General features: G+C 42.6%; 2 protein-coding genes across 5 annotated transcripts in view; one reads left to right on the top strand and one right to left on the bottom strand.

Annotated features, from left to right (window-relative positions):
* The window catches only part of TBCE (tubulin folding cofactor E), a 109,753-nt gene extending 99,411 nt beyond the window's left edge, over window positions 1–10,342 (top strand). For all 4 annotated transcript variants that reach the window (XM_029244661.1, XM_029244660.1, XM_029244659.1 and 1 more), the window contains 11 exons: window positions 385–487; window positions 1,869–1,945; window positions 3,263–3,358; window positions 3,897–3,961; window positions 4,052–4,116; window positions 4,483–4,635; window positions 5,182–5,335; window positions 6,785–6,853; window positions 7,403–7,462; window positions 9,898–9,989; window positions 10,158–10,342. In XM_029244661.1, the coding sequence (XP_029100494.1) occupies window positions 385–487; window positions 1,869–1,945; window positions 3,263–3,358; window positions 3,897–3,961; window positions 4,052–4,116; window positions 4,483–4,635; window positions 5,182–5,335; window positions 6,785–6,853; window positions 7,403–7,462; window positions 9,898–9,989; window positions 10,158–10,250 (1,027 nt within the window). In that variant the 3' untranslated portion in view covers window positions 10,251–10,342. The remainder of the gene's footprint in view (window positions 1–384; window positions 488–1,868; window positions 1,946–3,262; window positions 3,359–3,896; window positions 3,962–4,051; window positions 4,117–4,482; window positions 4,636–5,181; window positions 5,336–6,784; window positions 6,854–7,402; window positions 7,463–9,897; window positions 9,990–10,157) is intronic.
* A 1,031-nt stretch (window positions 10,343–11,373) lies between these two features.
* The window catches only part of B3GALNT2 (beta-1,3-N-acetylgalactosaminyltransferase 2), a 55,692-nt gene continuing 53,766 nt past the window's right edge, over window positions 11,374–13,299 (bottom strand). Inside the window, exons 11-12 of the mRNA XM_029244662.1 lie at window positions 13,023–13,079; window positions 11,374–11,784 (exon numbers count right to left, since the gene is read on the bottom strand). Of these exons, the coding sequence (XP_029100495.1) occupies window positions 11,644–11,784; window positions 13,023–13,079 (198 nt within the window). The 3' untranslated portion in view covers window positions 11,374–11,643. The remainder of the gene's footprint in view (window positions 11,785–13,022; window positions 13,080–13,299) is intronic.

A 13,299-nucleotide genomic window follows, 5' to 3' on the forward strand; every position in this document is an offset into this window, starting at 1 on the left:
TAGAAGCAGAATTCTAGCCCACAACCTAGCACGTCAGTAAGACTCTTGAGAGCGGGACTGAATTTTACAGCGTCCACAGCCGCAGCTTGTGCGGCCAGAAGCCGACCTCACAGATCAGTGCCTGAGCCTTGTGTTTCAGGAAACCTGCAGCCTCACCGCGGCCCTAACCCCATAAACACACCTCTGCCTGTTAGATACCAAGTTGTATCTTGTAACTATTAAAAATTAGACAGTCTTGACTCACTTTGTCTTTAGTATAATCGCATTTTAAGGTTGAAACAAACCAGACTCCTCATATCAAATCCCAGAGTACTGCTTTCAGTGACTGTCCCAGTTGGGCCTCCTGTATCGCCATAAGCTCATCGTGTCTCTTCTTCTACACAGTGAAAACAAACTAAAATTTCCCTCCGGTTCACCACCTCCAACTGGAACATTTTCTGCATTGAAGGTTTTAGTCCTTAACCGGATAGGAATCACATGGACGGAGGTAAACATATTTCTTTGGTTTGTTACCCAGTAATAAACAGTTTTAAATTCTTGGTTTAATGGGGGATTGAAGCTCAATGGTGGCTTCATTTTAATCCTCCTATTATCCAGATAACAGGGTTCTTTCAACAGCCTTACAGAAAGGAGTTACAAAATTCTCACGGTTAGTAGAATGTGGCATCTCAGAATCCATCCTGTTTCTCTTGGTGTCTCTGATTAGTCCTGGTGTCTCCTGAGCAGTGGCTCTCCTGGTGGTCTGCACCAAGTACGTGCTGAGCTTTGAGAAGCCTTAGAGTTAGCTCTGGATTGAGCTTTTAGCTGCCTGACTTTCCCCACGAGTGTTCTTAGGGCCGAGGCCGAGCCTCAGAAAGGTTCTCACACCCTTTTCTTGTTTGCAGTTTGGCTCCTAGAAGCCACTGTTCATGTACACAGCTGGGTTCGAAAGTGGACTCGTGGGTCCTGGGCCCTGCAGCCTTTGGGACTTAGATCTGGTACTACTCAGTTCTGTCAGAGGTTAACTGACTTCACACACCCAGAACACTCCACTTTCAAACCAAGTGCAGATAAATACATCCCAGCAAAGCTATTCATCTGTGAAGTGCCACCTGGGCACCTCCCCAAGAGATAAGGGGCCTTTCACTTGGGCCGTCCGTGGCTACAGCCGCCCGACTTCCTTCCTAGGGCTCCTTCCTTGAGAGCAGCTCCCTCCAGAACAGGAAGGAAGGGCACGGAGAGACTCTGGAGGTGGAGATGGCAGTAAAGGTCCAGTGAGAAAATGTAGAAATAGTTGTTGATAAAGTTTGTCGTATTAGTACATTCTTTATAAACCCAGATTGGCATTGGGAAGTAAGGAAAGGTGTTTCACATGTTTCCTTCCGTTGGTTAAACAAACTGTATCCAATAATGAGAACGTGCTAGGTCACCATCTCCAGTTCCACTTTGTACAGGTCAGGATATGCGTGAATGATGGGCTGATACCTGTCCTGGTTGGTTCCAGGTGCCCGAAGTTGTGTGCTCCTGGGTCATTAAAGCACGGCCCTTTAACACCGTAATTTTATCAGCCGTCCACTGGCACTCCTGGCCTGAGATAGAGTCTGTAACAAAATGTCCAAAGGCATTTTTCTTTCCTTTTTAATCTTATCTTGTTTTATGTTTTGGCCGCCCCGCGCGGCATGCGGGATCTTACTTCCCCCAATAGGGATCCAGCCTGTGCCCCTGGCACTGTAAGCATGGAGTCTTAACCACTGGACTGCCAGCGAAGTTCCCAAGGCACTTATTTCTACAACAGTAGCTAAACTGCATCCGTGTGGAGGTTCTAGTGATAAGCACGTGGGGAGAATGACCAGCGAGGCCGCGTCACCCTGCCTTGACTTTCCCCCCAGGTGCTCCACTGCGCCTCCAGGTGTCCTGTCCTTGAGAAACTGTACCTTGAGTCCAACGGTATCGTCATTTCAGAAAGGTAACCAGGGTTTTACATCAACGCATCGGTCACCATTTAGTCATTCTTTTTTTTTTTTTATTAGTTCAAAAGCATTTTTATGTATTATAGTTTTTCCAAACTTCAAGGGTAAAGAGGTATAATCATTCTCTCTCTGACAAGTAGCTGCGTATCCTTTAGTCACTCTGAATAAATAAATGATCTCAATTATACCTAACATTAAGTTTTAGGAGGATGTGCAAATAAGAATTAGAGAAATGCTTATTATTCATTGCCTTCACAAATAAGAATGTCAACTCAAACTTCACTAAGAGGTTCTAATTGAGGAAACCCCATCAGAGTGAAAGCCTTGAATTAAGTATTTTTGAAGCCATGAATTGTATTAGTTTTACATAAATGTATATTTAACTTCTGTTTCTAAGTGGGGGTTCTGTAGGAGATGCTCTAAGGATTAAATAATGGATTTTAAATTAGCATTATCTTTTCAAGGTCAATGTACCAAAGTACAGCCCTCCATATCCCTAGGTTCTGCATCCACAGATCCAACCAACCACAGATGGAAAATATTTGGGGAAAAAAAAATTCCAGAAAGTTCCGAAAAGCAAAGCTTGAATTTGCCGGGCACTGGAACTGTTTACATTGTATTAGGTGTTACAAGTACTCTACAGATGATTTAAAATATATGGAGGATGTGTGTAGGTTATATGCAGATGCTATGTCACTTTATATAAGGGACTTGAGCATCCTCAGGTTTTGGTGTCCACGGGGGTCCTGGAACTAATCCCCCATGGATTCTGAGGGATGACTGTGTGTAAAAAAGCTTGTTGTCTTAAGTAGATTAAATATGTTGTTGCCTAATCTTCCTCTTGTGTTGGTGTCATTAAATTAGTATGTAAAACAAACTTAAACATGGACACATTTACAGCAAATTCTCAAAGGATTCAAATTAATGAAAATTTACTGTTCAGAATGATTTTATTATACAGGCAAATGTAGTTTTTTAAAAATTAAACTTTTAATTTTGAGGTAATTTTAGATTCACGTGCAGTTGTAAGAAATAGTACCCAGAGATCACATGTTCCCATCACCCAGTTTCCCCATTGGTAGGGTCTTTCAAAGCTATGGTCAGTATCACAACCAGGACACTGGTCCAGTCGAGAGACAGAACATTCCCATCACCACTAGGATCCTTTATGGTGCCCTTTCATACTCATATCATATACTTGCCTCCCACCCCCTGACCTCTCCTTAACACCAGATGCAGGTATTTGAGGGCTGTATCTTTGAAAACAATTAAGAAATGAAATTTATGTTGAAAAAATTTTATCTTCCATACAGGCCGACTGATGTTCTCCAGACGGTCAAGTTGTTAGACCTTTCTTCTAATAAATTAATTGATGAAAACCAGCTGTTTCTCATAGCATATATGCCCAGGTAACCCGCTCCTAAAATGCCTACTACAATAGTTCTTAGTAAATTTTTAGTGAATGGATCCTATGCTATATATACTTTCTCAGTGGAAATATGATAATGATGATGGAATTCCCAAATTGAGTAGTTCCCTTTGGGAAATTTTTATTTGAATTCATTTAGAGAATTGACTTGTGAACCACATACAGTGTAGTCTATGTCTGTACTAGATCATTGAAGAATGAATAATTTGGCCCTGGTGCTGATATCAAAAGTCTTCATTCATTGAACTTTGGGAAGTAAGACTGTGTCTCTTTGCTCTCTGACACCCATTTAGCACCTAGCACAGCAGGAGGCCCAGGAATTGTTTGATGACTGCATCAGAATGTAGCACAGAGAGTCCGCTTTGCATGCCCTAAATTGGACTTTAAGGTTTCTAAGCGTTTCTCATGGGATCAAAACCTAGGGTGTAGGAAAAAATTTACAAATCTAGTCTGGTTGATATAGCCCGTAGCATTTCATATTGTCCTATGTAATCAAACTTAACATTTTTACATTTCAGATTAGAACAACTAATCCTTTCTGACATTGGACTTGCTTCTATACATTTTCCAGACGCTGGAATTGGTATATGAGATTATTCAGTAACCCCTCCCCCGGCTCCCCCATACTTTAGCTTTGTTTCCCTTCTACTGTGTAACTTAATTCTCCTTCTAGGGTGCAAAACATCAATGTTTCCTTCCTTGCAATACCTTGTACTAAATGACAATCGCATATCACAGGTGAGAGCTTTTCAGAATGTATGTATTTACATTATCACTTATTTCCATTCTCATGATGCAGTTTGTAGGTTCCTGCTGTTAAAGAATATTTTAAATTGAAAGAGAAATGCTTCCTTGGAGTGAAACTCCTCACACAAACCCAAAAATATTAAGAAGGAGATTAATTCACACTTAACCAGCCCGTCTGTCAGTTTACAAGGCACAGTTGTAAAATATGTGGCCTTCCTCGTGGGTGCTCGCTGCATGGTGAAATTCCATGCCTCCAATGGAACTGGGGACTTGGCTTTTCTGCTGCTAGTCCGAATAATCTGAAAACTTAACCTGAAACATGTTTATTTTCATATGTTTTCTTTTGCCGGGTTTCAGTGGTCATCTATCAACGAGCTGGATAAGTTACAGAGTCTGCATGCGCTGTCCTGCACCAGAAACCCCCTGACTGAAAGCAGCAAAGACGCACAGACCACACGGCAGTTCATCATCGCCAGGATCGGTCAGCTGAGGACCCTGAACAAGTGTGCGGTGAGTACTGGTGTCCTGACAAGGTGTTTCTTAAACTAGAAACCAAACGGTCCAGTGTAAAGAGAAGTTACAGTGGAAGACCGTAAAGGGTATCAGATGTCGTTTCCTCCAAATGGTATTATTTCCTCTCAATGGCAGTGTTTTCCAGCTCCTCGGGAGGTGGTGTTACACTCAGATGCCTGCAGGGAAAACCGCTGCTCAGCTGCCCTGGCAGGCCCAGTTTTTGTCATTTGAGGCAGGGGAGGAATACTGGGTACTCTCTCAGTAAGTCAGCTCCTCCAGGCTGAGGACCTCATGTTGTGACCTTGGGCCCCAGGCATAGTCCAGATACTTCCATGAAGAAAAGGATAAAACTGAAATCCACTTTTCTTTTTGAAGAAACTCCTGGATCCTGTTAACATTAAAAAGGAAAGGTAGAAATATATTGTCTTGTCCCTTTCAGTTTAATTATTCTCTACGGGTAGGGGGTGGAGAAAGGAGAGAGTGTCAGACACACTCGTTAGAAAAGTGCTTTAACAGACCTGCTTTTATTTCACATCCATATAGATTCAACGAGAGGAAAGGCGTGGGGCTGAGCTTGATTACCGAAAAGCATTCGGAAATGAATGGAAAAAGGCTGGTGGACATCAAGATCCAGACAAAAACAGACCAAACGAGGAATTTCTTGCAGCCCATCCCAGATACCAGTCACTCTGCCTCAGTACGTCCTGGGCACCAGGGCCCTCACGGGGCTGCGGGGGGGACTGTCCACTAGGACACAGTTCCCTCTGGGTGTCAGAGGAGGTCCCCAGTGTTGTTGCTCTGCTCCACTGGGTCTTTGCTGCACTCATCTAATGGGCAGTAGGGGCTCCAGCAGCTAGTTGGGAGCAGATAATCAATTAAAGAGTTGTCTTTAGAGGAGATAAATCTGCAGCATCTCTTAGCAGGAGGAGGAGGGGAAGGCAGCTCTTAAACAGAAGTTCTTCTCATCTTAGCATTTACTCAATGAACTTTCGATTCCAGGAGGTGGGTCCCACTTCCTACTTTAGGAAGGGCAGGAAGGCCTCCAGGTTATCTCAACCCTGGCTATACCCTAGGGAATTTTTTAAATGAAGAACATTTAATGTGGAACTTAGGCGTTGGTATTTTTTAAGCTCTCTCCTCAGGTAATTTTAATGTTCCTGAGAGCTGAGTGTAGCTTTCCTGAGTGCTCTGTTCGGAGGGCTCACCAGCCCTGGCGCTTGGTGTGCAAGGCGCTTCCTGACCTCCAGCCTGGCTCCTTGGACACTGAAGCTCCGACTTCAGGACTCTTTATCCCTGATGTACTTTCCATTTCGATTTCATTATTATTCCAAATTTCCCTCTTATGCAGTTTTCTTTTTTATATATTTAATAATGTGAGAAGCTCACTGCATAAACACTTCAGGCTGGAACATTATCTTTAAGGAAGAGACGCTGCCCGTGGGAACTGCTGTCAAATGACTTCACTAGCTGGCCCGATTTCCTGGCCACTTGAGGTGAATTCTAAATCACTCGGGGGCAGGGCAGGGAAGGCTCTAAAGCAGCCCTCCAGGTATGGCTCACTATCTCCCCACTAAGAATGTAGAATACAAAGCAGAGCGTGGAGGGTATTTATAGACATTTCATCCCTGGTGGCCCTGGCAGAAGTGAGAGGAGGAGAAGGGGGCTGCTTTCCTTACATCTTACGTAGAGGCTGCATTTCCTGGCAGGGGACCTGGTTTGCAGCGGTGGTTCTGGGTGCCCAGAGCAGCACTGCATGACCTGGCTGAAACCTGGTGAAGGTGTTTGTGAGTCGAGTTTCTCTCAGGTCCCAGAAAGAAAGGGAACTATGACCAAAGGTGAAACTCGCGTCAGCGTTCTAAGTATTTGCAGGCACAGCCTCTTCTTGTCTCTAGGGATCAGTGATGGGATACACAGAAGACTGGAGGGTTCCAGGCTTGGCAGCCGTTGCTGTCTGTCCATCCCTCCAAAAAATACACTAAACCAGTAACCAAATAAAAGGAAGCAGATCCCAGGTTCGCATCCAGCTGCTGCTGGGTTCATCCTGGGAAAGGAAAAGGCTAGGCTGACACTTAACCTGTACATTTTTTTTTCCCTTACAGTGGCCTTTTGGTTTATCATTGATCCTTTTTCATTTCTCCTTAAACAGAATATGGCGCACCTGAAGATGGGGAACTCAAAGTGCAACAACCATTTTTGCTCAAAAACCAGCTACTAAGTAAGAACCCCACATTCAAAGACCGCTTATTTGTGTTTGAGTCCTTAGATGCTGAAATAGTGATGACCTTATAGGGATTGTTTCTTTTAAGTAAGTACCTAGAGGAGTAGTTCAATTTTTAAGGAAATGATGACTCTCAAACATTTCTAAATTCTGACTTTGAACATGTTAGCAATTCCCATTCTTTAAACTCATTTAACAGTTTCACACCTGTGGGAAGTATCTGAGTAGTGAACTGAACTGTGATTTGGAAATTCATGGCTTTTCTTACACTTGAAAACCTAGATAAAACGTCAGGAAAGAAGTACTAAGGAGAAACGGGAAAGCCATAATAGAATGTTGGTCCAGCTCTTTTTTGTTGTTGTTAGTAATTCAGTGAAGTATTAATAGAAGGAATTTTAAACATCAGTAAGCATCCTATTCCTTTAGTGGGATTTGAGCCAAGTTGTATGAAGAGCTGCATCCTTTGGCCATGGCTGGTAATGTGCATGTGATGTAAATCCTTCCTACAGCAGGGCTCAATTCGTCTCTTTCCTTTTTCCTTTCAAGCACTGAAGATAAAACATCCTAATCAACTTGATCAGAAAGTCATAGAGAAACAACTGCCAGGTAAGAATGAGTCTCTCTCTCTCTCTCCTCCTTATGCTTCTGAATCGCTGGCCCCTCAACTCGAGGTGGCTGGAGGTGAAACATTTCATTCATTTCTGAAGTTGTGGGCTCTCACAGCTTATAGGTTTTCACTAGCTTTTACGTTCTAAAATGCTAACACCATGCTAATAACATCACTCCCCCCTGAAAGTTCAAGTCTCGCATAACTTTCAGCTCATCTAGAGAACAGCTTTGCTTGTCGTGGTTACCTCTTCAGCCAGAGGCAGTAGCATGGGAGTGCTCGCCCTTCGGGGCCTCCCCCAGGCCCTCTGCTGGTTAGTTCTCACACTGCTGCTCCGGGGGCTTTCCTTGGCCAGAGATGTTCTGGCACTGGGCTTGGGTGCTTTCTATTCCTTACCAGTCAGGAGCCCCTGCAGAGACAGCTCTTGGACGCTGTTTTAATGGACACACTTGAAATGGTTTTCTTTAAAAAAAAACTACTTCAGAACTTTAAACCTTGATGCTGTTGGAACTGATTTTGTTTTATTTGGAAAATACTTTTATGTCAACAAAATTAGATCAATGTAACTTACCTTGAACTGTCAGTCAAAAGAAAAATTACAGTCTGAATCTCAAAATTAAACTTGATTCACAGTTAAATACTAAAATATAAACAGCTTAAATTTAGCACAGTGAGGATTTGAAGAAGAAATAAAATGTCTATTACCGTAAATGACTCTAGTGAAATACCCTTCTGTTTCCCTGTCAGTGCAGTGAATTCACATTGATTTTTTAATTCATTTTTATCAAATAAAACAAGCTGATCATGGTATTGCTTATGGAAGGCTTTGGTTGTGCCCAAAGAAGTACCTTTATGATCCAGAACCATCATCTAGTATCAAATTACCAGTATTGCTCCATTTTTACTTACTAGAAATCCAGTTTCTATGCCTGTGAAGTGTAATGTTGCCACTGTTACATAATGATGAATTAAAATGAGTGGTCCCCGCTTCATTATTCTGTTTTCAGACTTGACTTCTGTCAGTAAGGGCATGCATGGGGACAGACGAGTGGGAGAGGGCCAGGACTTTCTGTTAAAAGCAGTTAGCTTTGGACGTGTTTGCACTTTTCCTTCTCTTACGTGAAATCAACTTGTGGGAACGTGCTCAAGAATGTTCTCGCTAGGGCTGTGTTAAGTTTCCTTTTCTGGGCTTCCCCTGGGAAGACGCAGAACCCTCTGGGTCAGGCACTGTGGAGAGCGCAAATGAGTGCTGTCCCAGGCTGATGGCTCCTCCCCGACCTCCCACGGTGTTCACGGTCTGAGTTTTATTCATCCTCAGGTGGAACTAGCAGAGATTAGAATAATCTAGAGAAATTATATGTCGTAATTATGCTTCAAGTAATTCCAAATCTGAGTCCTATATTCTCTGAACTCAGCAGTCAGAGTTAAGCCAGCACTAGCCACCCTCTACACAAGGAAAGCCAGTCCACCTAAATCTTTTGAAAGGACAAGATTATCATATATTCACAAATAAAAGAGCAAATTATGTTAATCAACACTGTAGTCTATTGTCTATATTCAGTACATAAACAAGAAAAGGGCCAGTTTTTATTCTAAAATAAAGATAACATTTATTATCACAAGTTGCATAAAAACAGCTTTTACAAAAATTATTTTTGATAGAAAAATATTTGTTTGAATACATGTGATCGTTGTAGGAACACCACACTATTGCTGTACCTCCAGCTAAAGCTTCAAAGAAACTGTATTGCTCTTAATCAGACATCCAGTATTTACCACACCCATCTTTGGAGAGAAGTTCATAGTGTTTTCTGAACAAACCAAAGCTTTTCCTCATTAAGTTACACTGCCATGCCTGGTGGTCCCCTGTATGTGTATCACATTACACACATAAACCACAATGATTACAGACTGGGAGCGCTGGAAGGGGGCTTGTGGATCATTAGTCTACACCTCACTTTACAGAGGAGGAAACTAAAGCCAGAGAGACTGAGACGCGTCCGATCATGGCGCCCGAGCCCCATGCCAGCGTTCTCTCAGTACCTCGTAAGTAAGTAAGTAAGCACAAAGGTTTAAAAAGTTAATGATTTCACTCACGTTTATTCTTCTGTGCTGAGAATATGATTTCTGGTTTATTCAGGTTAAGGAGGAACTATTAAACACCGCTGAAATGGTATGAAAACTCATCATCAAAGGGCACTTAGGTCAATCATCGGCCCCGTTTCCCCCAGCCTCCCAAACGACCCCCTAAGTGGTGACACTGATCTGGTGGCCCACGTGGTGGGTGAGCCGTTCCCTGATCGTTTACCTGGGTAAATTGATAGTATGAAATGACAGTGACAGCTGTCATTACAGTTGTCGTCTTGTCACGTGAGCTCATTTTACAGGTAACTGTCCTTTGAGAGAACTTGATGGTTTTTCTTTTCCTTGATAGAATCCATGACAATTCAAAAGGTGAAAGGCTTGCTGTCACGTCTCCTCAGAGTTCCTGTGTCAGAACTTCTGTTGTCCTATGAAAGTCCCAAAGTAAGTTGCCCAGCAAAACACAAAGTCGAGTTCCCCACACTATGACTTGCTACTAAGCTATGTCTCTACGTAACATGGTCTGATTCTAAATGGAAACCATTCATCTTTGTTGGGGGGAGGTTTTGCCACATCTGTCTTAATCACCCCCACCCCTTTGTCTGATTTTAGATGCCGGGCAGAGAGATTGAACTAGAAAATGATCAACAGTCATTACAGTTTTATTCTGTGGAAAATGGAGACTGTCTATTAGTGCGATGGTAACAGCCAACTAATAAAATTCAGAGGTTAGACTGCTTATCGTGACTGGGGTTCACTGGAAATTAAGGGACTTATTGGGACAATTCGGTCCAGAACAAATGAGGTTTTACAAGTTGCCCTAAGTGTAAAACAGCTGTATTTTTCACAGGGAAGAGACCGTTTCCAGGCTTGTATATACAGCCCTAATAAAGGCTTTGCACCTAGTAACGATTTTCAGAGTTCATTTCATAGTTCCTGACTCTTTCATTATGAGAAGATTTAGATACTAAATAGAACCTCGCTAGCCTAAGAAAATCTGAACAGTTAATGTCTTCATAAGACCAGTTTTAATGGAATCCTCTATTGACACTACTGGTTTAAAAGGTTACTAAAATGATTTGGTTGGTCATTTTGGGAAATGTCCCTTAAACTGAAGGAAGCACGTCCTCTATGTAGTACAAATGCTATGATTTCTCTTCTCAGTTGCACTGTTTTTTGAGTACTTACAAAAATTAATAACATGCTTTTCCCTACAGTTATACCCAAACTGAGAATACATTCTTCTCTAGCAGCTTACTAGCGTTGACTGAAATTCAGTTACATTAGGTAAACATTAGGCAATGAAAGGAAAAAGATGCTTTCAATGCCAAGGATTTAGAACTACCCATCCCTATGGCATTAAAACCCTGAGAGGTGTTTGATTTTACTTATATTCACAAAATTTTAGCACTTAAAAAAAATAGGAGTACTAAGCTGTGATCTTCAGGATTTATGTTAAAAGGGCAAAAGGAAACTTGGGTGTAATTAGTCCACTTAATAAATGAACTTTAAAACCAAGGCCCAAAACCCAGCGTTACATTGGTTCCTTTTCAAGTTGCCCACTTCATTCAGAGATCCACAAAATCTGACATGATTTCCAGAAACCCCTGACTTTGGTATCAGTGACCACTGCTCATACGTGATCACACAGCATTTCTGTGAGTTCTTTTTGGCCCTTAATTATCCTGCTTATGCTATCCAGAGCTATTCTGCAATCCAGGTTGAAATTCAAACTTCCAGTTACTACTCAAGATTTCTGAACTAGGCCAAGTTTTAACCAAAAATGATAGGTAATAAATGACTAACAGAAATGATGCACTAGGACTTGGAAATACTTTTTTCTTTTATAAACAATTAGGTATTTTTCAAATCATCTTCCAATATATAAGTAATTTTTTTCTTACACTACAGTATCTGTTGATTTTTAAAATGGAAATTTTGTGCAAATGTTAAGAAATACCACATTGGTGACCCGTGAAGGTGCCAGCCAAGAACTATCCTGAAAGACCATATAATCTGCGGCCGAACCTTGGGCTTTCCTCAGACTTCCGCTCAGATCATCCTTCGCCCACCCTGACCTTAACACTGCGAATTGACCTCATCCTCCTCTTGCTTCACACCGACAAGGATCACCGCACAACTCCTTCAGTTTCCACAGCTGTGTTAGTTCTTGCGGAGAATACTGAGGGGAAGACAGCATTCCTGTTTCACAGGTCTTCTCACACAGCCACAGGCTGTCCTGTTGAAAAACAAAACAAAAGCTGATTTGGGAGCCGTGACATACCTTGCTGGAAGACAGACAGCGTGCATACAGGAGCTTCCAGATCCCAGTGAGGCTGAAGTTATTTCAAAGACAAGTGCATGTGTGAAGCCACTCAGCTTGTGGGGCGTAGGAAAAGCACCCACCGGTGACCCTGAGGCTGTGGAATAAAGAAACAGTGCGGTGTGTGCATTAAGAGTTTGCGAAGGGAGTTCTATGAAGAGAGGGTGTGGAAACCACAAATGCAGAGTTTCGTATTTGCTACTGGAGAAGAGGTGGCCAAATAGCATTATGAACAACAGCAAGTACTGAGGGAATGGTTACAATATTCGGGGGACAATACCAAGTGCTTTATAAATATTATCCAATTTACTTCTCACAATAACCCTGTGAGGTAGGAATTATTTCCTTTTTACAAATGAGAAACAAACTAAGAGTGAAGAAACTTGCTCAAGGTCACGGTGAAGTTCATGCTGGTAGGCTGAGTAGGAAGGATCGAAATGGAGTCTTGTCAGACTCAGAGTCCGAGTTTTCACCCACCAGCCTACTTCCCAGCTCTGTGGACTGGCTTCTGTTTCCAGCAATATAGCAGAATACAGATCCCATTCAACTTGAGAACATAAAAAGGAGGGATATAATAAAAAAATGTCTTTTTAAAGGATGGCTGAACTGGTGGCGAAGGAGAGGAAACTGGAGAGTAGAAGGGCCTGGAGTCAGCGTGTGCCTTGTACAGGCCACGCCTGGGGACAGGAGACTGACCACTCCTTCCTACAGAGCCCTGTGCCCCTGGGGGCCGAGAGCCTCCAGGGGTATTAAAGGAAACACAGAAGGCCTGTCTGTCTCTGCCCTGGCCCTGGATGGGTGGGACGGAGAGTCTCCCCTGAGCACCTGGCACCATAGCCCGCACTTAGGTGGGTGCAGCTGGAGTCACATTCTGCGGGGCCACCTCACTGCCAGAATCTGAAGTCAGCTGATTCTTTTGTGTTTTAAAGCTGCAAAGAATTTCTGATCAAACGTATAAAAACTCAATTCATCGTGAGTAGGAGAACTTCCATTCAAAACATTTCCTTTTGGTTTAGACTCAGACAAATATTGTGTGAGCTCTAGGCACATTACTGTGAACTAGATCAAGAGCACAGTTATGATGCCAGAAGACCTCCGTTCACTGTTCTGCCCAAGGTTTGACAGAGAGGCCAGCCCCGCTCAGGCTTGCTTACCTGGTATCTTTTAGGTCCTATGGCTGCCATCCAAATGCCCATGCTTACATCTTCACCCTACACAGGTCCCATAAAGTTTAAAATGTAAAAATTTAAATGCTATTTCGTCTGTAAAGACAATGCCACACCCATTCCCGTAAGTAATCTTTCTACTTCTTTGTTTTGTGATTATTCTAACATGCAATGCTGAGGATGTATTATAACACTGATACACGAAGTAAAAGCTACCTGCCATTAACATGAAGCACACACACCACAATGAAGTATGACTATACAC

Source organism: Monodon monoceros, unplaced genomic scaffold (genome assembly GCF_005190385.1).
Source record: "Monodon monoceros isolate NGI ecotype Baffin Bay Population unplaced genomic scaffold, NGI_Narwhal_1 Super_Scaffold_4, whole genome shotgun sequence".
Lineage (NCBI taxonomy): Eukaryota > Metazoa > Chordata > Mammalia > Artiodactyla > Monodontidae > Monodon > Monodon monoceros.